Source organism: Perna viridis, chromosome 8 (genome assembly GCF_037379345.1).
Source record: "Perna viridis isolate PV_CMFRI_1.1 ecotype Kerala chromosome 8, ASM3737934v1, whole genome shotgun sequence".
Taxonomy (NCBI): Eukaryota; Metazoa; Mollusca; class Bivalvia; order Mytilida; family Mytilidae; genus Perna; species Perna viridis.
The window spans coordinates 29,218,984-29,243,981 of record NC_142452.1 but is presented as its reverse complement, the minus strand read 5'-3'; the positions used below and the strand labels follow the sequence as shown (position 1 = coordinate 29,243,981).

The 24,998-nt window shown below is 33.6% G+C and overlaps 2 protein-coding genes across 6 annotated transcripts; one reads left to right on the top strand and one right to left on the bottom strand.

Moving 5' to 3' along the window:
* Positions 1-723: 723 nt before the first annotated feature.
* LOC148610131 (muscle LIM protein 1-like) lies at positions 724-8,874 on the top strand. Its single transcript, XM_088542233.1, has 6 exons — positions 724-1,381; positions 4,400-4,518; positions 4,999-5,173; positions 6,294-6,405; positions 7,571-7,664; positions 8,593-8,874. The coding sequence occupies exons 2-6, from the start codon at positions 4,404-4,406 to the stop codon at positions 8,649-8,651; spliced, it is 555 nt and encodes a 184-aa protein (XP_088398359.1). The 5' UTR covers positions 724-1,381; positions 4,400-4,403; the 3' UTR covers positions 8,652-8,874.
* Positions 8,875-13,332: 4,458 nt separating this feature from the next.
* Positions 13,333-24,929, bottom strand: LOC148610130 (CCR4-NOT transcription complex subunit 11-like). Of its 5 annotated transcripts, none has more exons than XM_088542227.1 (13): positions 24,792-24,929; positions 22,724-22,829; positions 22,369-22,389; positions 21,244-21,378; positions 20,543-20,659; positions 19,788-19,841; positions 19,126-19,241; positions 17,724-17,877; positions 17,058-17,264; positions 16,258-16,337; positions 15,813-15,882; positions 14,661-14,816; positions 13,333-13,607 (listed from the first exon to the last, which is right to left on the bottom strand). In XM_088542227.1, exons 1-13 carry the CDS (start codon positions 24,827-24,829, stop codon positions 13,482-13,484), a joined length of 1,380 nt encoding a protein of 459 aa, XP_088398353.1. In that variant the 5' UTR covers positions 24,830-24,929; the 3' UTR covers positions 13,333-13,481. The 5 variants fall into 5 exon arrangements, with proteins under 5 accessions (XP_088398353.1, XP_088398352.1, XP_088398355.1 ...); XM_088542226.1 differs by having other exon boundaries at positions 17,724-17,890; positions 19,127-19,241; XM_088542229.1 differs by lacking the exon at positions 22,369-22,389.
* Positions 24,930-24,998: the final 69 nt, after the last annotated feature.

The window sequence follows — 24,998 nt, the reverse complement described above, 5'->3', positions numbered from 1 at the left end:
ATTGCACCAGTCGAACATCTGGCTGGGGTTTATATCCGATTAAAGAGGAGGAACACTTATGATAGATGGAAGATGTGTTTTAACGATAATATTCAAGTGGAACTGCATGTATTTTAAATAATTAAAATAAAGGTTCCAATTTCAAATAAAAAATGTTGACCAGAAAGTTGGGTCTTTTACAAGACAAGTGAAGTTAAAATGACTAGTAGAACATCTATCGCTGTGTGATAGGTCAATTTAATTCGCATTAGTACATTGAAACATGCAAGTTCAGAGGCGGGGGCGAGGGATGAACTACTTTTTGTAAGAAAATTTGGTTATTTCTATAATGCAGAAATGTTGGCAAATTATAGCCTAGAACCTCCTTTTTTCATTTCTTCTGGATTTTACCTCCCTTTTATGAATGTCTGCATCTGCCCTTTAAGTAATGTTCTTCATTTCTTGATTCCATTCTTCATCTTATTAATTTAACCGCTGGACTTTAGATTATCTTTCACTATAACAAATGTTTGGTTTTCCTTCAGGCGCAGATCTCAGGCTTTCACCGTCTGCTCTGAATTGGTAATAACAAGATTTAGCTTGAAAGTCACAGAGGAAGCACTTGGTCATTAATCTCATTATAATTTTTCGGCAACTGCTTTCAACTGTTATATAATTGTTTATAATTAATAAAGGTTGCTCAGAACCGATTTTATCATATAATTTACATTACAGTGATTCTTTATGTAGTTGATGATGAGATTGATGATGAGATACGAATGTATGGCGTGAAGCAGAATCCATTTATGTCGAATTTAGTTTACCACCCGAAGTTGTGATGAGGCACCCTAAGGAGTGTACAATAAAGCATTTTAATTTCACATGCATGATTATACTTATAGAGTTTAATACGTATTAAAATATTTTGTTTAATTGATATAAAGGAGTTATTAATTTAGTCTGTCCTATAAATTCAACAGGAAATTCTCTGATTCATTTATCAGGCAGTAACCCCTGTAAAGACAGGTCTTAGAGTGGTGTGCGCAAAATTCCAATATCAAACTTGAAACTATAGTTCAGTTTTGTTTGTATCGTGTGCAAAGAATTCTACTATCCCAGTCGGATTTTAGTTGCCGTTCAATTTTTGATTCCGTTCTCCCTCTTATTACTTCCAACACTGGACTTATGCATCTTTCACTATTTTTCATTTTGCTCCAGGCGCAGATTTCAAGCTTTCACCGCAGTATATCAGGCAGTAACCCCTGTGAAGAAAGGTCTTTGAGTGATGTGCGCAAAATTGCAATATAAAACTTTGGACAAAAATAGAGAGGGTATGGTTCAGTTTTGCTTGTATCGTGTGCAAAGAATTCCATCCTCCAAGTCGGATTGTAGTTGCTCTAAGGTAAGTTAGTGTTCATTGACAATCTAATTTTATGTTAAGTACATATAACGATTAACTACAATATGTAACTATACAAAAAAAATCTGTCAATTTTCGAGAGATATAACAAAATGCAAGAGAATTACAGTAATTGGAAAGACACATTAATATTTCTACTTATTGAATATAAGCATTTCAATATTTTCCATCATATGAGAGAGCAAACCTTTGGTTTTTATGGGGCTTGGATGAAATTTTCTATCCTGTTTATTTTGAGAAAGTGTAGGTCAGGACTGTCTTTTTCTTTTAATTGAATATAAACAAAAAATTTCAGGACAATTATATAGATCCAGACTTTTTAATTTTTCTTAGCTGTCCTGACATAATTTCAAAATTCATCCTACCCACTTCGTAAATTCAAACGATAGTTCCCTACACGACTTTATAACTACAGATATTGCACATCGTTTGTAAGAAACAGAATCACAGTGAAGGAAATAGGTCTATAGCGTTAATTAAAATGTCTTCACTTTCTGTAAATACAGAAATACTTCATTCATGCAATACTTCGAAGTCTCACAACATTATCTGATTTCGGTTTACTAATGTTGAGAAAAAAACCGGGAAATGAATAAAGACTTGTTTTTACTTGGCTGTGTCTGTTTTAACGGTCTTACAGTAATGTTATACATGTACGTCTTTGGCCCCGGTCAACAACTGTTAGCATTCTTAATAAATTACTTACGCTGGCCATTGCCCGGTAGATGTTATAATGTAGATAATCTGATAATGAACACTTCCTTATGTTCTGAGTAATGTTTGGACAAGGAGTGTTTTGTCTTTGGTTGTTTATTTATTCTGGGATGTAACCTCATATGACCTGGCACAAGTCAGTTCAACAACTGCATTATGTCTACATGTATTGGTCATTAATTAACTGGTAATTAAAGAACACTTAGCTAGGAGAGAAATACAAAAATTCAATTAATATTTCGGATTTCACTTGCTTAAATGGACCAAGGAGTATATGCTGGGGTGTGAAATTTTTAGCATTTCCCTTTTTTTGGACCATAATGTAATAAATATAAGCCTGTTTTACACATTGTATATAAATCGAGAAAAAAGGGGGTTACAATCTATCATTTGCTCATTTTGTCCAAATTTGCACAAACATTTCCTATAAAAAGGGAGAGGTTCCATTCCTAGACCCCGAATCAATAACTTATTTCAGGACCATTGTCTAAATGGTCCTGAAATAAGTTATTATATCGGGGTACGATCTGCCAGGTAAAATACTTAAGAAAAAAACGCAAAACTTCGAGCAATGAAATAATCAACCAATGCATCTTCCCCTTCTTCAGAATTTCACTGTAAAACTTGTGTCAATAAAGGTTAAGATTGGTAACACACCCTTTCATTAGAATCTTCCTTTCACGTTCAAAAAACATCACCCCCAACTTTACATAACACAATTCTTCTCAATTTCTCCATAGTTCAAAGAACTCAGCCTACATGTTGTATATCATATTTGTTAGTCATATGAAACACTTTCCCATGGTATATTGTTTATGTGTTAAGGAATGTGCCTTCTACAATATAAACATAATTTAAGTGATAAATCTTTTGTGAGTCATAGCAATATATCCCTCAAGGTGAAATTGACGAAGAAAAACTTCCTCGAGCAGGCTGCCAAGTAAAGATCTCTTTTTGCACTGCGTTAATTAGTACTGCTTACTCTGATGTGTGTTAAATGCCGTTTTACCTGGTTTCTGAATCATTCTTTGTGTTTAATTACTTAACTATTTCTGTAACTTGGTAGTTCAGGTATTGTTTGAACTAAAGATATACCAACGGCTATATTAATACACAACTAACTTAACATTATGATTTATAGATTCATGAATTTCTAAAAGCTTGCTTTTTTTCCTTTACCACACTTCATACGCTATATACAGACGGACATCTATACATGTTGCATACGGGACGCCGAATGGGACTTGATCTTTTTGTAATCAAAATTAATTTGGTGTACACAAAATTGAATTCCGTAATAACAAAAGCACTTTTGTCGTACAAAACAATATTATACCAACTTGTTTTGTGATCACTTCAATTTTGTAATTGCAAAATTCATTTTAGTCATGACAAAATTCAATTTTTGTGACACAAAAGAGAATTCTGAGTTAAATTGCTTGCAAAAGTGATTTTGTTATTACAGAATTCAATTTTGTGAACACAAATATGAATTTTGTGACAAAATTTAATTTTATCATAATTTTTCTCGGTTTTGTATGCAAATAAATTCGCAGAATCCAAACTAAACTCATTTGCATATAAAATTGACTTTTGTTACCCAATAATCAAATTAGGTAACAAGTATGTGATACAAAAAGGAATTTTATCATGACAAAAGTTACACAAAATTTAAATTTGTAGTATGTTATAAATTTTGTTAATTTGAACTCATTTCTGCATGTTGAACAAAATTCACTTTTGTCTGTACAAAATTGAATTTTGAGTACAAAACCACAGAGTCCCATTCGGCGCCCCGTATTGAACAACAAACGTTTAAACTAATGTGCTATATCAATGGTTTCCGCGATATAGCATCAAAACAAAAACAAAGTGACCAAGTCGCTTTTTCAGTGATCCAACTCTTCTTGCATTCTTTCCGACTTGCGGATCAAATGGCCACGAGGGAGGTAACTTAACAGGTAAAAGGTTACGGGTGTGCGGCCCCCAAAAAATTGTACCCACCCCATTCATATATTCAGACAATGAAAAACTGACACCCATTCATATATGTATATATGTATGGCATTTATCAATATCTACATACTACAACAGGATGCTGATCAGAACATACGACATTGTATCTAAAGGTATCATCATATCAGATCCGAACGCCCACTCCATTAGTAGTTATCTTATTAAAGTTGAATTGGTACACTACTCGATTACTTAGTAGTTATTTCTTCAAATTATGTTTTCAAACATTCTATTCATTCCCTTTAATTGAACGACATTTTCTTTTTTCAGAACTATGCCTTTCAAGCCTCCAGAAAGGTCTATCTGCCCGGCTTGTGGTAAAGCAGTATATGCTGCCGAGGAGAAGTTAGGAGCTGGCAAGAAATGGCACAAAATGTGCTTTAAGTGTGGTATGTAAAAGCACCTACGTCGTAACTTTACAAATCGTGATATCACTGCCTTATGTTTTTCACTTTTCTATGACAAAATAGAATCTCTATACTACCACACTCGAAATAAAATATATACAGTATAAATTCCTGATTCGTTAATGATTAATGTTTTAATAAAATTTGTGCTAAAGGACACAATGCGCCCGCGAAATTTCAAGTCAGAAAACTTTAAAACAAAAGTTTATAAAATAATTAAAACGATAGGTTGCTTCTAAACTTAAACATCACGAAAAGCTTTGAGCTAAAATTCATTAAAATCTTTCAAAGCGTTGATTTATCGTACGCCGCGTAGACATGAGGACGGACAATGGTATAGCAGAATGTATCCGAATTGTTTAGTAAACATTACAATGGAACTATGGCGCATCTTATTTCCTCTAATCTCACAATTTCTAGTTTCTAGTTTCCAAAAAGTTTCAGGTTTAGTTTACTTTACAGGCATGTGCAACAAGATGTTGGAAAGCACAACAGTAGCCGAGCACGAGGGGCGTGTCTTCTGCAAAGGTTGCCATGGTAAAAAGTTCGGTCCTAAGGGATATGGTTTCGGACAAGGAGCTGGAGCTCTTAGTATGGAAACTGGTGCCCAGTTCGGAAACAAGGAAGCTGAAATGTCGTAAGTTTTCATTTTAGCTGCACATTAATTTATAATAAAAATAATGTTGGAAGACCGAGTGCAATGCTGGATGTGTTTACTGAACATCTTCATACTTGGTATCTTCTGAAAGGGTATAGAGACTTTGAAGCTGAATTCCAACCTTTAGGTTCCACTTTACAGATAGGTAGCTGCAGATACCTTTTTGACAATTTGTGGAAATAAAGTTAAATTGAGACACTTAAGCAAGCAAATCCAACAATTTATTCCTGTAAAAAAGTATATATTTTTCTAAACCTTACATTATGGAGGTCCACGAATAGATAGATATTATTTTCTATTTTATCATGAAAATCTGTAGCCATGGTAAAATAATACAAAAATAGATGTCAGTTTTCAAAACAAATTTTGGGTGCCTTCGCAAAATTAACTGTCAAAAACAGGTTTTCTATAATATCAGGCACTTTAAAACCGCCAGAAAAAAGCAAGCAGGTATGGTATTATCGTAAAAAAAACAAATAAAAAGTGTACTTTTTCTGCTCATTTGTTCATGATTTTAATCTTAAAGTTCGTGCGAAATTTTGCATTTCTGAAAAACAGCCAGTTGGTGCAGGGATGAGAACCCAATCCGGGGAGGACCTGAATCGTTCCGGGTAGCTTAAACATGCAGTTTACACTTCTTTACCTTCACAAGTATTGCATCTATTTATGCACGAACGATCTACTACCCACAATCATTATTTCCAACGAGTTTCATCTTCAGTTTTGTGTATGAAACAGTGCACCGCAATCCCATCTGTATAGTGCAACATTAACGTGCAAGCATGAAATGCGGTAATTTCAGTAAAGGAAGATAAGTGAACAATCTTCCGTTACGGTATCGAAAGACTTTGGTATGTAATCATTTTACTTACCTCTAAAAATGACGTAATTCGTGATTTTTTTTTCATTGCCTTGCAGAGTTAAGTTACCATACTACATGTAAGCTCTTATCGAAATATATAAGTTATCAACGCATATCAAAACGATATGAGAAATTCTATCCGGCTAAAATAGCAAATTGATAAAATCGGAAATACGAGGACGGTACGCTATCTTATAAACCAAGAATTCGGTCATTGTATTAAAAATCTACTTTCAGCAACCGTCCCACAGAGACCCATGTCGGACCATCAAGTTCCGGGCCAGGTCCGCATTGCCCTAGATGTGGTAGGACTGTTTATGAAGCAGAGAGAGCTATTGGTCTTACTGATGTAGGTCTATAGAAAGTTAAACTAATGAATTTTTATTACTTTTCAGAAAAACGCATGTGCACATATCTTCAACGAATACCTTTGACACATGTTTTCATTAATTAAGAGATCTCGTGTCTTACTAGTTTACACAATGAAAAGTGCAATCAATTAATTCAGACCGCGGATCGCTTTTGAAAACATTGTGGTCAAGGATTAAATGGGACCGATTTCACTGTGTATGTAAAATATATAGCATCGTAAAATAGTGCAAAGAAAACTTAAATAAAAAAAGCAACTTGCCCTAAGCGATTTTGTAGCTTAGAAAAGCAGAGGACCCTTACATTACCGATGAACCTGATTCTTGCTCCCAGTTGTTAGTGGAGTCCGGGTTGCTTCTTTATACGTGCTGTTTTGATTATTATAATTTCTTTGGTGTGTATGCGTCTAATTTCCCTATCTAGTTATTTTCCTTGGGATATACTCTTTTCAAACATTCAAACATGTAATCAGATACAATTATTTGATTACCGCTCGAATCTTGGTTCCCTTGATTTTTCTTGGACTAGGTGCAATGGTTAGATGGAACGACAGGCGTCATCAGCGTAAAGAAAAGTCCGTGCGAAATACTCATGGCATTTTGCTTGTTGGTGTATGGAAGAAGTTAACCCCCCAAAATATCCCTGTCAGTAATATGCTACAAAAGCCTTATCATCCATTTAAAACAATTCTTGAAAATTTGACATATGAACTTATAAATTCAAATTTATAAGTTGAAAATTCAAGATGATGCGTCGAACTGTAAATTTACTTAAATTTTCTTATTTTTCTTCATTTTATCTTGATTTTGCTAGAATATAGCATGAGTGAAATTGAAAATTGGTTTGCTAATTCATCCTCCCAAGTCGGGATTCTCATCCATTTTCGCTTCGTTTGTTCTCAAAACCCTGACTTTGAAGATTGAACCTGTATGTGCTCCCGTAACACACGGTGTCAATAGAGAAGTTTAAGCAGTACCACCGTAAAAAGTTTTAAATCTTAGAATAAAAAAAAACTCTAAAAAGTACAAATTCTTTGAAATTCGAACGCAACATTCAAACATGTAATCAAATACAATTATTGATTTTCATTGTTTCATTTTTTGTTGTAAGTTGTTGTTTTATGATATGTTTGTATTCTACCATAGGCCTGGCACAAGTCTTGCTGTAAATGTAAGGAGTGTAATAAGGCTGTAGATTCCACCACTTTATGTAGACACGAGATAGAAATATATTGTAAAGGTAAGCATTTCTCTGCACTCGTATACTGGCCATGAAAAGTAACACACCACCTTCATACTTACAAGTATGCACATTGTTTAAATGCCGCCATAAAAAGTAAGCACCAACTCTACAAGTATGCAGAGAAAAAAATCAATAGATTCCACCATGCTACAGATGAGATCATGTCCAACTTCTCAGGGGAACGGTTCTAGAGCCAGCTCTACTACTAAAGCCATCTCTTCTGACAGTTCGGGCAGGGCAGGCTCTACGATAACAATTTTACTACTAAAGCCAGCTCTTCTGATAGTTCTGGCAGGGCTATCTACCAGAACAGTTCTTCTACTAGAGCCGGCTCTGCTAGAACTGTCAGAAGAGCTGACTCTAGGATGTCCGAGAACTGTTCTAAATTTGTCATAGAACTTTTCTTCTGAAACCTTCACAAGTTTCTACAAGTTCAAATACCAGATTAAGAAGACTTTGCTCATATCGACATCCGTGACATTCTATGAAAACAAAACAACTCAAAAATTTCACAAATGGGCCAGCCACTGGACTTGTTAACTCATAACTGAATGCGCACATCAAGAGCCAACTGACAACCAGATTCCTGTAAGTAATAAGACAAAGTAATAATATCACAAAAGCTCAATAAAAATAATTCATTTTATTGTTTAGGCACCTATCGTGCAAGTAAAATACTTGAAAGCATAATTTAGTACAATAATTTGATGATTAAACTGTAACAACAAAGATAAAGCAATCATAACGTTGAAGCAAAAAAAAACGAATGAAGACTGATGTGAAAATGGAAAAAATACATGTGAATTCATTAATAAATAGAGAGACGAAAACGTCTACATACAGACAAACCACATTATCAGTTGCACATTTCTCTCCTTGAATAATCAAGAACTAAAAAATAAATACTATTATTTCTTATTTACAGGTTGCTATGCTAAGAACTTTGGTCCCCATGGTTTCGGAGTTGGAACACTTGCCTCATAACCTCTTTTGCATACCAGATAAGCAATTTCCCGCCATTTGTCACGTGACACAAAATGAACGCCTTTGCTGATGAATTTGACTAGCCACTCATATGCTTAGTTGACTGTAATGCCCCACGTTGGATTTAGACAGTTTTAGATCTTTTTTTCTTATTATTTATTTATTAATCTATTTATTCTCCTTTTGTTCCATTGAACTTTTTATAATAAAATTTCACAATTCCTTTAGGGTTTTTTTTCACACATACTACACTTTATGCTGTATACATGTAATCACAAGTAGAGATATTTGGCACTGAGTATATTCGGCTTTAAGCCGGATTTTTTTGTTTCAACACAAACAATAACTGGTATGAATCGTTGAAAGTCCGACACATTTATTTTTCATCTTTCGTGAGTCATGAGATTGTTTCATTTTATTTTCCACGAAATTTTCCTTTCGTTCCAGTAAGAAGTATTTCAGTTTTTCTGCTATTACAGTCGCGTTTTCTAAATACACCCTTGTCACAAATGTATGTGCATCCTCTAACCCTCATCGTTTCGCCCGGTTTTAGGTCTCTATCAAAAACGAGACAGTGCATGGATTCCCGTGCAATTTCGCTAGCATAGCCATACTTTTTGTGGTGCATCGGGAACAAAATGTTTGGTGTTGTTTCCATTATGTGGCGAACATCATTGACATTAGTACCCTCAACATTTGATTCGTGATCATTGTAGACCTTTGATTGAGCGGAATGTGAGGTTGGCCTCGGAGCCGGTGGTCCACTTTTTGTCTTTTTGATTACTGCGCTATCACTTCTGGATACGCCGCTTACCGACTTGGTTTCCTGTATCACTGGAATGGACGGGATTTTGATAAACTCGAGGTTGAGATCACTACTACAAACTAACATCATTCCTGGTAAATTATCAACGTAAAATCCGAGACCTTTCTTGTTACATGAACATTTCCAAGTCTGTGAATTTCCGTGCGGTTCACACTCGATGCCGATTTTCGGCGTTGAAGAGCCTATTTTTAGCACATTTCCTAGCCAAAACAACACAGCGGTTAAACTAAGCTCATTCATAATTATTGTGTTATAATTTCTTTTGTGGAAGGTATTTGTATTAATGTTTTGTAACAGTTGGGTTTAATATGATATTTGAACGCTTAAAGTTAATTCAGCATGTGGACTTTGCATAAATTGCATCTGAAATCGTAATGTTGATGTTGCTTGTTATGCCTTTCCCTAAAAGGGTTTTCATGGTGTTATGCAATCGGAGATCTGTCTGTCTAAATATTACACATTTCTTAGAGCCAGACCGTATAAGAATCGGGCAGTAGAGGAAACATCTTCGTATAAAGCTTATCAGTTCCACCTAACTGTACTAGAAGAGTTCTGAGTAAACACCAGATGTGTTGTATCATTAAACTGAAATGAGTAATAAATTCATCCATAAAGTGCAGTGCAAATGAATATAGTTCACGGACAGTTATCCTTTATATTACATATCCTTTATATTACAGAGTTCAACTTTGATAAGTTGTAAATGTTTCTAGAAGCTGACTAAATAAACTTTGATTAGATTTATAGGAATTCATGGTTCAGATTAAACAAGTTTTACAGGATTCTCTCGAGCTTATTTTTTGTACTAGAATAATTTGAGGTAAAAAAAAAACTTTGACAGCGGATAATGTACATTGCGTAATAGTCAAGCAGGTCAAGGATTGTCGACTAACATCTAGCAATCGAAAGTCAAGTGAACGGGATAATGATTGACAGTGCTCCATGGTTCGGCAGAACAAGAATTGACGGTGGACATCCAAGTTTAAGCATAATAAGATTGGCGCTGGTCAATTATCAGTTAAGTGACTGGCATCAGTCCATAGTCAATCGTGAAAAAAGATTGACGGTCAAGCATTACGTGATAATCGTGTCAGCGATCCATAGTCAAGCGGGACAAGGATCTCGTGATCCTCAATCAAATGAGATAAGAATTGGCGGCGGACATCACGCGGTCCAAAGTCAAGTGACAACTATTGACGGCGGGTATATCTAGAGATCGATGACATCTAGTAATTGGTAGAAAAACATGTGATGATTGACAGCGGCCCATAGTCAAGCGGGACAATGATCGACGGCGGACATCATGCGATTGATAGTCTAGCGTACGTGATAATGGTAAACAGCGGTTCAAAGCAAAGCAGAAAGTCACTTTAGTGAACACTGGTCAAGCATAACAGCAATTCGAAGTCATGTAGGTCATGTTGTGGGCGGTACACATCAAGCGATTCAAATTTTAAGTGTGGCAAAGATGGACAAAGCGGTCGATGTTGGGACTTGACAAGAATGTATGCTAGCCAATGTAATATCTAGCAATTCATGCGTACGTCGTATCTATAGTAAGCGTGACAAGAACTGACGTCTGTCGTGTAATGATTCAGTCGTGAGTTACAAGAATTGATGGCATGATCTAACGATTTGTCTAGCGTGGCAATTTTTAAAAAGTTCGTTCAAGAATTCGAAGCTAGGGTGTTACAGTAAAAAGCAGATAGTGCATGTATTATTGTAGGTATAAGTTTCATTTTCCAGAACATAAAAACAGAGATATCTCACAAAAACCGTTCGCATACGACATAATAGAAACTAGAAAGGTGCAAAACTGGTTTTCAACTGCATGATTGTCGTGGATTCGTAGATTATTTACTACCTTGCATGACTCTTAAGGAGGATTATTTTTCAATTCGTCATAAAGCTGTTGCGTAGGTTGAAACTATACGAAAATTCATGTTTACATAGAATAAATGGGCATTAGAATAGAACATGCATCATTAAAAATTGGCAACACTTTTTCAATGTAGCTTGATAGAGTCACATGGACTGCGTGATTACCTACGATTTAACAAAGCAGATTATCTATGTTTGTATGTTCACCATTTTATTAAGCATAACACACAAATATTAATGAAAAAGGTCGTCAACTTTTTCGTTCAAGTTTTCATTATCTGTTGGAGAAAAAGAAATGAAAGTTGAACTTCTTTTTCTTTTTATGAATATTTTTTTATATAAAAAAAAACAAAGTAGGAATCACCCTGTATTTCTGTCTGTCTGACCGTTTGTCAGTATCTTACTTCAAAACCTCTAAAGGGATTGATAAAATAGGCATCATATTTAGATGTGCATGAAGGAGTATTATTATTGTTCGATACCTTCAGAGGGAGATAATCCAATTTAAGGGTTCACATGGTAAACATCATAAGCAAAACCCGTACGTAAGCAATCATAATTATGTAAACGTGCATAAATGAATTTAGTAACTGTTTGATGCCTGTAAATGAAAACTATCGAACTCTTCTAAAGGGACTGATTAGCACGAAGGAGGCTAACCGATGAAGGGAGATAATTCAACTAAAGAGTTTTAATTACGTCCAAATGAAGCAGGAGGTACTATTTTTATGAGCCTGCTGACATTATTTCCAGTTTTATTTCATTCTACTCCAACAATGCTTGAGGTTAACTGTTTTGTTATTTTCATATTTGGTGTCCAAGGAATTTCAACCTTAATCTTTTCTCAGAGAAATCCAGATATATTGAATTCCTCAGTTTACACATGCTTTTACAAATTACTTTTTAACTAAGCCCTCTAAATCAATTAAAAAAAAAGTTCTTCGATAGTGGACAAAGCAAAATAAAACGGATGTTGCACAATGTTAGAATACAAAACTTCGCGAAGTGCAGCTTGAAACAACTGCAGTGGTCGAACCCTAAACAGTTGGGGCAAGTGTGGACACAATATTAGTTTTTGACTCACTTAAGCATTGGGGCTACTAGTTCATCATGGATACAAACACTGGTTTGGACACAGTATAGCACAAAATTTGAAAATTAATAAAAAATTTTTTTTAAATCAGACCAAAAATTCAAAAAAGTCAATTTTTTGGGGTGTGGCCCTTTAACCACTTATAACTCAAAAACCAAAAAAGATACATACCTGTATCTGAAATTAAAAAAAAAACAGTCTAAAACCCAAAATGCATCAAATTTAGTGATACATTTGTTTACATGAAATAAATAAAGAACACAATAATAAAGGAATGATTAAAATTGGAAGAAAAACAAACATTCTACATGAGTTCTACTAAAACACCTATTTATAAGATTTTTCCCTTATTCCAAAACCGTACAGGCCACAAACTCTAAATTAAATTGGAACATTTCTTTAGTGGTTAGTAAAATCATATCAAAATTTCATAACAATTGGTAAACCAAAATTAAAAGTTATTGCATGGAAACAAAGGGCACCAAGACAACAATGACTGCACCATAGCATTATACATACACAATTTTTGTGAGGTTGTATAAAAATTGACTGGCTGGATAAATAATGCATGAACTTGCAAGAAATATTTCTTAATAGAAACAGTTTTAACATATCACAATACTTTCCCATCCTTCAATACACCTCTCTTGTTTATTTCATCATAAATGTAACTGTCTTAAAAATTTGAGGTTGACAAAAAATTTTCCAACTTATCACCTCTTTCTTTAATTGCATAATTCTTAGGCGGACCTGTGCTTAACATTCCAAAAATCATATAATACCTCTTTAATGCCAGTCAGCAAACATGCCAGAAAACAGAAGCAGCCAACCTACCTTTCAAAATTCAACTCTAGGAATCAAACTTTACGATAAATTCCGAATTCAAATTTCTATATAATTTATTAGAACAAGGTCTACCAATAAAAATGACTTGTTCACAGAGTCACAGATCTCTAAATAACTGAATTGCACTGATGTTACTTTTGACTTGATGCACTTAATGAAATTCACATTTTCCAGGAATTTATCATCACCGACTTGTATTTGGAGTCACACCCTCGGCATTGTCTAATGATTTTAACAGTCTAAATAATCCAGCTGCTTCTCTGATTCGACTGAACTCAATACAAAATGCCTGTACTTCAATGAATATGTCCTAAAAAGATATAACACAGATTAAGTTTATTATAGAAATGACTTAAAAAAAAATGATGAATTCTCCATTTTTATCAGAATGAGATTATTAGATGAATGGATCCTGTATTATACTAATTAGACACTGGAAAATCTTAGGGTGTTTATCGACCCCCTCAAACACATGATTCCAACTCTGATACAAGCTTATCGCTCTATCTCCAAAATATAGAGTAAAAACAATAGACTTGATGCCTCCAATGGTATATTCCTTAGATCCATATACTTTCTTTCACTGACATTTTTGTTGTTGTTGTTACTAAGGCCTTATTGATCATTTAAATATGACTGACTACTTGAAATAACCACAATAAACTTCATTAACTTAAACCCAAAGAAAAAAATTCAATATAATCTCTAAAACAAGTTATTGGTTTGAATGCTATAAAATATATGCACACAAGTAATTTATTTTATCCATTTTTTTCTGCTAAACATTATAAATATTTGAAATCTTCGATAATGGTCCTCTCTGACATATCATTGGCACTAATATTATTGAGCTTCATACAAGGATCAATGATAATTTGATGCCTGTCTGTTACTTCCTTTTTCATCTGACATAGGTCAAGGTTCATTTATAATATTGAGCCAATTACTAAGTTGAGTATTCAGTTAGGGGAGATTTGTCAATGACTCTGATCTAAAGCAATTAAGGCAAGGTTGAAATGGTCCAAATTCATTTTCAAGAGTGGACAATCCTTGACTATTTCCAATTCAAAATCAATGGTCAACTTGATGAAAACCAAAAGTCCTCAACAAAATGTAAATGGTACAATTGAAGGTTCTAGATAAATGAAATATCAAAGATCTTAGGTCAGAAAATGAGAGTCTCAAACCTCAGACAACCTCTAATTTGTACCCCAGAAGAGACTCTCAAACCTCGGACCACCTCTAATTAGTACCCCAGAGGAGTGGTACAGATTTCTACACAGATAAAGTCTCAAACCTTGGACCACCTCTAATTTGTACCTCAGAGGAGTGGTACAGATTACTACATGGATAAAAGCCTTACCTTGACATCAATAATTTTATTTCTTATGAGTGATTGGAGGAATACACAGACAAGTCGTACCAGTCTATTCTGTAAATATCGATCTTTTATGGTCTCACATGTTGATATACAGTTAGAAATATAGAGATGTATGAACTCTGAAGGTAATTCCACTGCCTGTAATAGAGGTGAAATTGAAGCTAAAAAAGGAATTTATAAAAATGAAAAGTACTCCTACATTTAAAGCCTTTCAAGGCTAACTTATCTATCTTAGAATCACATGAAGTCATGCTTACTTAAGGTCTTTTAAGCATCATAAAAAAAACAATGGAATGTCCTTATTTACAGACAAACTTCAAACTTTCATTTAAAAATGATGATTTGGTTACATTTAGCCAAGAAGTCACAAAGTAAAGAAAACTGCTTTTATTGTGAAGTTTTTACAGAAATATTTTTTTATTCTAGCTGTGACGGTTGCCTTTAAAAAAAAATCAAAACATAAGTCATCTTCAGGTAGATCATACATATAACAAAGAACATTCCTTTCTTAAAATGATATAAAAAGAATTTTGACAGAAAACTAAATATATGGTAAAACTACAAGTATTCATTTTGAAAAGTCTCATTCAAGGGGGAGATAACTGGCAGATTTTTTTTATATTAAAATATTTTACAGAATGTTCATTCAAGGTCAATTTCAGAAAAACAAGGAAAATATTTATACAAAAAATATCAGGTATAATCTAACTAAAATTGTAGACTAAATTGTTTTAGTAACCTGAATACTGATATCAAAATGGAATTTGATTGATTTACCTGAGAAAAAAAATCCTTCCATTTGGAAACCAACATAAATACATAGAAGTTTTAGAATTGAAAAATCAGTCTTAAACTCATTAAAACTAGTCCTCATTCAATAAGTTATTGGACCAATCTGGAATCGTGCACCATTTATAACATTACAACAGTACTATTGAAGTAAGAAACTTCCAATAATGTCCCCATGAGATTTGAATATCATAATAGTCCATTTATCAAAATGCTAATCCCAATCACTTTGAGTTAGTCAGCATAATCTTTATTTTTGTTCCTGGGCCAACCTCTGTATATGCATGTAGCTAAGTGGTAGGTTACCATTGTGTGTTATTCATCTTTTATAAATATGGTACTTACAGTAGTTAATCTGTTGACAACTTCCATTGAATGTAAAGACATCTCCATATTTACAAGAACAGAAAAATACCTGTAAAAATTCAAACAAGGGTAAAAATATAGGAAATACAAGATGGTAGCCCAGACCATATTTATGTTAAATACTTTCTATATGTTCAACAAAATTTTACCCAAATGTTTGGTAGCCCAGCTCAAAATCTAGTTGCCATGGACTACTGGGTGGCTGCTAATTTCTATCCCTGCAAATAAAGTATTGAGAAACAGGAATATCTAGATTAATTTTTCTTTTGTTTGTTTATATAGTTTAATTATGCTTTGGTAATTCTACTGTTATTGGTAAGCTTACACGATCAGTTATGCTTGATTTTTTCCCTTTAATGTCAAATTGAAAAGCTTTTCTATAACTCACTTAAACAAAATACTGTCAATTCTCTCTGGTACTTACTCTGTGATTTGATTAGACTGCATCAATCTTAATAACACTTCAATAGCAACCAATGGGTTATTTTCTACAAGATCTGGTAACTGGAATATAACAAGAAACATATATTGGTATTTTTTAACCAAAATACACAAACACAATTCATAATACCACCTGATTAATTTCTTCTTTAAATACATGTACTGGTAATTATCTCACGAAGTTAACCTAGTTACACTTTGTTTAATGATAAAGTCTCGATTGTTTACATATTTGTTCATCCTAGGTATAAGAAAAAGCAATTGTATCCTTCTCAATCTTCTATTGTTGCTGTAAGAGTGCTTGACATACGCCCTGTTAACCTAGTTACACTTTGTTTAATGATAAAGTCTCGATTGTTTACACATTTGTTCATCCTAGGTATAAGAAAAAGCAATTGTATCCTTCTCAATCTTCTATTGTCGCTGTAAGAGTGCTTGACGTATGCCCTGCCTACTTAAAAAGAAATAAACCCCATCTACCTCTGTTGGTGGTCTTTTTTCACTACCTCTGTTTCCTTCATTAGCTGTCATTGATGTGGGAGTGCTACTAATGCAACTCCTCAAATATGAACCACATACTTTAAAAAGGCCGGTGAAAGCTGATGTAAAAATCCCCTCCTACCTTAATTGACATAAACCTTATGTGGCAAAGCATTTAATGATCTTTCTCTTTTTCTCCTATTGGCTGTAGCTGCTGAGTGAGTGTCACTGATGAAAGGCCGAGCTACCTTAAAATAGCTGGTGTAAGCCCCACTTACTTAAGCATAAAAAAGCCATTCCTACCTTAGCTGGTGTAAGTCCTATGTGATACACCAGTTTTGGATCCTTTTCTATTTCTTCCATCAGCTGCTGTTGCTGTGGGAGTGTCAGTGAACCTTTGAATGCCTTTGCCATCAGTCGCCGAACCTCAACACCTGCTGAACAGCTGACACCCATGGTATTATCCCAGGCTATATTGTAGTCTCCTTCCACTGGATTCAACCAGGCAAACTGGGAAGAGAGTAACAAATATGGGCTCTAATATATACATGGTATGTGGTTTATTTATAATAACAGCAGTTTGAAAGTTAAGACATAGTGTTCCATGCTATTAATCCCTAAACAGATGCTAATGCTTGCATGATGTGCCTACAAATTTGCTTCTAACAATTTAGAGTGTCCTTTTTTAACTAGATTACCCTGTCCTTTTCAAAAGCTATAGGGAACACTAAGAAAAGCCTGATAGGGTAATACTAATGATACTTTCTGTCCATATGTTAAAAGCTGACATGCCACAATCATTGTGACATGAAATTGTAATGGAAACTCAACAATTTGGCACATTACAGTAGCTTGAAATGCTAAGTTTCAGTGAGTAAAAATTTAGGTAAAAATTAAAGTTTTTGTTGTTAATTAAATTAAAGTGCTCATAGCACCTGCATCTTTCAATTTTAAACATCACTTGCATACCTCATCTTCTGCTATATGTAGAGGAGGAGCAAGTCTAATGAACTCAGGCATCATACAGTTTTCTACGGAAGGTTTATTCCCTGTCAGTAAAGCCTCTATTGTCTGTCTCTGTACATCAGGGTTGATAACTCCAGGCTTTCCAAACTGATCAAAACTGAAAGAAGACCAACAAACCACTTCCTGGTAAAAATCAGTTGTACTTCAATTGCAAAAAAATACACAGATATTTATTTTTAAGGAGTCAATACATAAGTATGGTTCTGTCTAAAAACCAGGCAGGGTGATTCATCTTAAGATAATCAATGAAACTGTATAAATACATTTGTTATGTCCTAAGAACAACTCTTCCTATGTTCATGTCCTTGGATCTGCTATTAATTGTGAAATATTTTTTGACTGGTTATAGTGTAAAATTCTGGCAGGAAGTTTTCTTGTACTTTTTTCTGTAGTAAAACATAACCAAATGTGTTTATAACTACAGCTGACAACTATCATTTGCACTTTTTTCTATGAGGCCTACTGAAGGATTTCTAATAAAAAAAAATTTGGGATCTTCTAAATATCTTGAAACATTTCTTGACTGGTTGTAGCGTAAAAATTCTGGCAGGAAATTTTCCCATACTTTTTATGAAATAGAACATAACCAAAATTTTAAGTCTTAATATCTCAAGTGGACTACTTTTATATGCACTTATATTTCCTAATACAGTTTCTATGGGCCTACAGAAGGATTTGCAATAAATAATATTTTGGATTAAGAAATGCATGAATCACCCATTATAAGCCTCTGGCTAGTTTTTAGGCAGAGCTGTACTTATAACTATATCACTTTACACAACTAAGATTCCATTAAATTGACGTAGTCAGATTTAAAAATTTAAAATTCATTAGACCATGACTGCAGGGCATATGCATGTAACTGATACAATTATGATGTTGTGATGCCAATGCAACTACATTTCAAGTATAGCTGACCTTGCACAAGTGGTTCATATCAAACTGACCAAATCAGAAAACTTAACATAAAATCTAAGCCAAAGCTGAAGTCCGAAAAGCAATAACCTTTCACAACTTTTGTCACAGCTGAGGCAAAAACATTAGATAGTAATGGTAATGTACTTCTTTTTAGCAATGAACACATATAACTCAAGAAAAATTCATAAAATTTGGAAATCCACAACCAAAAAAAAACTGTTAAAAGTTACTCTTTATCAAATGGACTGAAGAACACATTGGTCCAAATAGAGAATTTTAAAATCCGAAGGTGCTATTAACATTAACTTAACAGCTGCAGAAAACCATACACAGATGAATTCCCTTTTTATCAGTACCCAAAGTCCCAGATAAATGTCCATTAAAAGTCAGGCTTATAATATGATAATAAAATGGACTATCAAAATACCTGGTAGGTTTATTTTCTGGGTCAGGAACAATACATGGAATAGCTGATTTACTCTGTGCTGGCATTTCCGACTGTCTCTCTGCCAAAGCTAGCTGAAGACCACTTACATCAAAATTCTGTTGGTTAAAAGAAATACTGTAAAAGTACTCATTTTTGCTATTTTTGAAGTGGACAGTAAAGCGCGAAAAACAGTTAATTGATTTTTAACACCATATAACACATCATTTTTTGATACCATGAAAATTGGAATCTGCAAATGTGTTCACTTGACAGAATCTGCGAAAATTAATGTTTACAGTACTCCATGGTAGGTGTAAACTTTTGAACATAATCTTTACAAATGCAGTTTTCAACAGAAATACCAAGACAGGTTTCAAAACAGATATAAATCCCTTTAAAACAGCCCTATATTCTAATTTATATTTTTTTAAATTATTTTTTTACCCAAAATGTACTTCTAGATATATTGGTTAATAACCAGAATTACTGTCATATGATTATAAAATTCAGCAAATAACAAGTATCTAAACAGATTATTCTCTGAAATTTCAGTTAAAATATTTTTTAATAGTGCAGTTCCATGTGTAGCCTTGTAAAAAACAATATTATGTTTAACTTTTTTGTCTGGTAAGCCTTCATCCTATACAAGTTCAAATCCTTACCTGCATATTTCCAACGTCCATCTGAATTATCTGTGGCGGTGTCTTTTTAAAAAGCTAAAATATCATTAATATAAATATAATTAATAATTTCAATAAGAAATCTTGTGACAAATTTTTTGGGGTATTTTAAGCCTACAGGTATTTTTAATATAATATAAAATTTATGTTTGTAAGATATAATGAGTCTATTTATCACATTGTCTCCAAGGAAAAAAACATTGTAATCCTTGTAGGCAATGGTAATGCAAATACATGTATCTTTTTCTTGTATTAAACTGGGAAATACATATTTTCATAACTTTCAAAATTGTTGACCAATAAGCTAGATAGCTTGACATGATACATACAATTGTCATGAAATAAATAGAGACAGTGAGATGAAATTGGGTATATATGATTCTTATACACCCAATTTCATCTTACTGTCTCTATTTATTTATAATAAGAACCACACGAATGCCCCACTGTGTATCACAGTATGTACTTCCCTCATCGTTAGGGACAATTACCGACTCTATATCTGATTTTGACAGATCTTTGAATTTGGACTATGGTCTAACAGTGGTTTTTGACATAGCAACGGTCTCTGTCAGACAATAAGGCCAAAACATAAAATGTGGTTAAAGAGTCGTGCAAAGCAAAAAAAAAACATTGACTTCCTTTAGAACAAACTAAGTGCATGTGTACTCTAAACTATAATCTAATTATGTCTTAATTAAAAAAACTTGAACTAAAGTTAGATTCTTAAATCTTACCTCTTTTGATGGGCTTGAGATAAGCTGAGACAAAAAGTACCTCTCTGATGGAGAAATGGCAGGAATAGCCCAATGGAGGTCAAACTGACCTGCCTCTTGATTTTCTGTGGGAGGGTTCTGTGTAAAATTCAGAATAAGTCATAAAAATAATGAAATATCCCTTAAAATCATCTTTACTTACTTAGAATAAATCACTTCTTATTTTGATTATTTTACCTGCACAAATCTGCCATATACACACCTTACTAGGTTTAATGTAGCTGATTAAAATTTCTTTTTGATTTCTGATGGTTTGAAATGAACTAGGCTGTCACTGGGTGAACATGAAATGAACTAGGCTGTCACTGGGTGAACATGAAATGAACTAGGCTGTCACTGGGTGAACATGAAATGAACTAGGCTGTTACTGGGTGAACATGAAATGAACTAGGCTGTTACTGGGTGAACAAATGTATTCTTGAACAATTAAGTTCCAGCCCATAATTAATAAGTAATTGATAATAATCAAAATTTCAGTTCACTTTAACAACAAATCAATCCTACAGAATACATTTCTTTGTTGAATACTTCATTCAGTTAACTTACACCAATCCTTCATAATGTACGTAACCTAACTTGAATACAAAGTTTAATAAACTTTTTCAGGTTCAGATCTCATTTAATGAATAGACTAAATACCCCTTAAAGAATTATCATCATACCAGTAAATGTACAAATACTGTAGCAAATGGGTTCGCAGCAATGGGATCTGTTCTGTACATCTCATACAAAAGAAATATGGCTGCTAGTTTCTGTGATGGATGAGGAAGCAAGTCTCTATTCTGAAGCAATAAAACCTGAAGAGAAATAATGTAAAATAGTGCATGTGAGCATCATTGTTTCCCAAGTTCAATATGCATGTAGTGTTCTGTTTGGCATTACTATAATTATAGCACTGTACTTCATAGTTTTCCTTTCCTCTTTCATCTACCCAAACTTGACCTTTTTATGGGCAACTCTGGAAAAGCATAGGACGCTTGCCCTACTGGTGCACCTGGTCCATGCTCACAGTTTTTTGTTGAGTCCGAGTTGTTCATTTACTTTTGTCACTTTGTATGTATCATTTTAGTAACTTTTTGTTCTTTGTTGTGTTTGTCTGTTTTCCATGTCTGGTCTTTTTCCCTGGATTACACTCTTTTGATTTCCGGTAGAATCTTGGTTCCCTTGATTACTCGTTCAAAACTAAGGAAACCCTGGTCAGAATGAACTATTAGCACTATTCTTATTTTAGGGAGAACTTCATGGTCTTTAATATGACAGTAAGCAATGTTCTACCTCAAATATCTGCCAAAAGCAAGAAATATCGTGATTTTTAAAGTAACCTTAAAACAGAACCTCTTTTTCTCTACTTACTGAAATTCTTGCCTTAAAAGCAAACCTTCAATACATTAAAACGAATTGAATACCAAGTTGAACTTCATTTTTACTTGGGTTTGTTTAAAAATTAGGGAGTAGTTTAGAAAGCATAAGAATGACAGCTAGTGTATTGTATAGCTATTCAACATACATTCAATAGTAGTAAATGTTCATGTGACTAAAATTTTACTTAAGTATTCCAGCATTAATCAATTCTAGTTTATGTAGCAGTCTTTATGAATATCAAACAGATTATTCATGTACATCAAACACCAACAAATATTCACTTTTACTTCTACTTCAAAAACACATAGACCACGTAACTATTCTTTGTTTAACAATTGTCAATGGATTGTGGCAAATTTGAGATAAAAATTACTTTTATTTCTTGATTTAATTGATTTGAGGAAGAGGCATGTACATGTACTTACTTTTCTCCAAAATACATCAACCTTTTCACAAAAAATTTTAAGTATAAAAATTACATTTGTAGTCCTAACTAATGACATCATAATAGATCAAAGTATTGTGATATCATAATTTACAACTAATTTTTACTCTTTATATGATGTTTTGTGAGAAGGGCTGCAGATCTGTATGCAGAAAGAACTTTTGTTACATTGTACCAAAAAGAAATATGACATGTAAATTGAAAAAGCATTGTTAATTTGGTGGAATTATCTGCACCTTAAATCACATCTACCACAATTTGGCATCGTCTGAAAGTTGTATGATTTTATACAAGTAGTTACACGATTTTATACATGTACAGGTAAACACACATACCAGTGCAGATCCTACTTTGTAATGATCTTGTTTTGTAAAATAGTGATGAAACCCTGCAGCCAGGCCTTCAAATGTTTGTGTCTGCGTAGCATCTTCTGACAGCACGCTGAAAAAAAGATTATAAATTGTTGACTATTTTTGTCAACACAACACATAAAAAAAAGATTTTACAAATGTACATTATTTTACCAGACTTTCTTATAGCCCAACATTAAAAAAGCAATAAAAAAGTGAAAGATCCCAATAGGGTTGTTGTCTCTTTGACATATTCACTGTACAGAAAAAGTACAGAAAAATTTCCTGCCGATATTTTTACACTATAAGCAGTCCAAAAATTTTTTCAAGAAGCATAGGAGATCCCAATATTTTTTTATCGGAAATCCTTCAGTAGGCCATATAGAGCTGTATTCAAAAATAAAGTGCAATGAAAGTTGCCTACTGGAGATAATAACACTAAAGATTTTGGTTATGTTCTACTACAGAAAAAGTACAGGAAAACTTCTCCCCAGAATTTTTACACTAATACAAGTCAAAAAATATTTTACAATAAGAAGGAGATTCAAGGACATGAACATAGGGAGAGTTGTTTTAGAACATATCAACCCGTTTTAAACAGTTTATATTGATTATCTTATGATATGATGTATCAAACCTGCTATCCTTTACCTTAAGTTCTTTGGGGTAGATGTGGTGTATCAAATCCCCGAAATCAGGATTGTTTAAAGATAATACGTCATCTATATAGCGGAAACTGAGATTAAAGGATCTACTATGTAGCTAAACGATATCCTTCCTTTCAGATCAGATCAGCTATTAAGACAGCCTCATAAGAGTGAAGGAATAGGTCAGCAGGTAGAGGAGCACAATTTGTTCCCATCGGAATGCCGACAGTTTGTTGAAAAAAAGGGCCACCACACTGGACAAATATGTTGCTGATTAAAAATTCCACCATTTTGTAAACAATTGATATAATACTAAAAATAGTGGCATGCCTAGCTCCTGTTAATTGTTTGGTTGACTTTTTCCAGACATACACATACTTTAATAAGCGAGCTAAGCTTGCTCTTAAATGTTAGATATTTGTCTAAAAATCCATCATGCTCACACATGAGAAACTTTAATATGAGCAAAACACTATATCTAGACACATTAAAGCTTCAGAAATAGTAAAAATGCAGGCTAGACAAAGAGTAATCAAGGGAACCAAGGTTATAGTGGTAACCAAAAGAATGCAATCCAGGGACAAAGACCAGACATGGAAAACAGACATACACAACAAAGAACATAAAGTAACTAAAATCATACATACAAAGTAACAAAAGTAAATGAGCAACTTGGACTCCACTAAAAACTGGGAGCATGGACCAGGTGCACCGGTAGGGTAAGTCTAAAAGACATTTTAAAAAACTACTTCCAATTGCCAGGATCTAGATAAAATCCTGCAATCAATGCTGAAGAGTTCTTCCAACAAATATTTGGAATACCACTTATTACTGTTGAAAAATTCTAAAAAAAAAACTTGGCTAAATGATAAATGGCATAAGTCTAATTTGTTGAAAAGGGACTCTGAAACTTTTTCCTTTGGACTTCACTCTCACTTAAACTAGTAGCTGCAAAATTGTAGCTCTTGATCTTGCGATCCAACGTTAAGAAAATACAAAAAAAAAATAGTTAGAGCTACGTTTCGCAGCTATTAAACTAGTTAAAGCAACTGCCTTCCTCACATTTCTAGTTGAACTTCAATGCAGTGTCTATACAACTGAAATACTTGTTTCTTATAGAAACTAAATGTTTACTGAAAAGACTGAAGGCATCAAAATCATTACAAGGTAAAATTCCTTACAGTTACATTCTACTCACACAAAAATATATACAAATTTCTTTTAAATGTCAACATTGAAATTATCTCCCTTGGAATTCGAAAATAAAAAACTTGAAGCTTTCTCCGTAGTAAGGGGCTAAAATGGGAATTGTCATCAGGAATTATTTTGCCATAGAATTTCTAATATTAAAAGACGGATTTTCAATTGGCTATGTTGGGTTAACATTGAGTAAATTGAAGTAAAACCTCAGCAAAGAAGCAAGTTCCTTCAAGGACAGCGCCATCTTGGATTCAGTCGCGAGATCTCGTAGGTTGCAAATTGCTTATTCGGTGATGTGAAAAGTTTCAACCTAAAACACTTCACGATAAAACATATAAGTACTGATTAAATCATTTAAGTCTATTTCAATAATAATAGACAGTTGACACTGCTGATAAAAAGCTATATCCTGA

What these genes read in the sequence shown, in the direction of transcription:
- LOC148610131 (XM_088542233.1), top strand. Translation starts at nt 4,404, where the DNA reads ATGCCTTTCAAGCCTCCAGAAAGGTCTATCTGCCCGGCTTGTGGTAAA. An exon ending in CAAAATGTGCTTTAAGTGTG is followed by an intron (nt 4,519 to 4,998) that starts GTATGTAAAAGC and finishes TTTACTTTACAG; the next exon opens with GCATGTGCAACAAGATGTTG. An exon ending in GATAGAAATATATTGTAAAG is followed by an intron (nt 7,665 to 8,592) that starts GTAAGCATTTCT and finishes TCTTATTTACAG; the next exon opens with GTTGCTATGCTAAGAACTTT.
- LOC148610130 (XM_088542226.1), bottom strand. Translation starts at nt 24,829, where the DNA reads ATGGCGCTGTCCTTGAAGGAACTTGCTTCTTTGCTGAG. An exon ending in CAGTATTTGTACATTTACTG is followed by an intron (nt 20,660 to 21,243) that starts GTATGATGATAA and finishes AATTTTACACAG; the next exon opens with AACCCTCCCACAGAAAATCA. An exon ending in TACATATAGCAGAAGATGAG is followed by an intron (nt 17,265 to 17,723) that starts GTATGCAAGTGA and finishes CTCTCTTCCCAG; the next exon opens with TTTGCCTGGTTGAATCCAGT.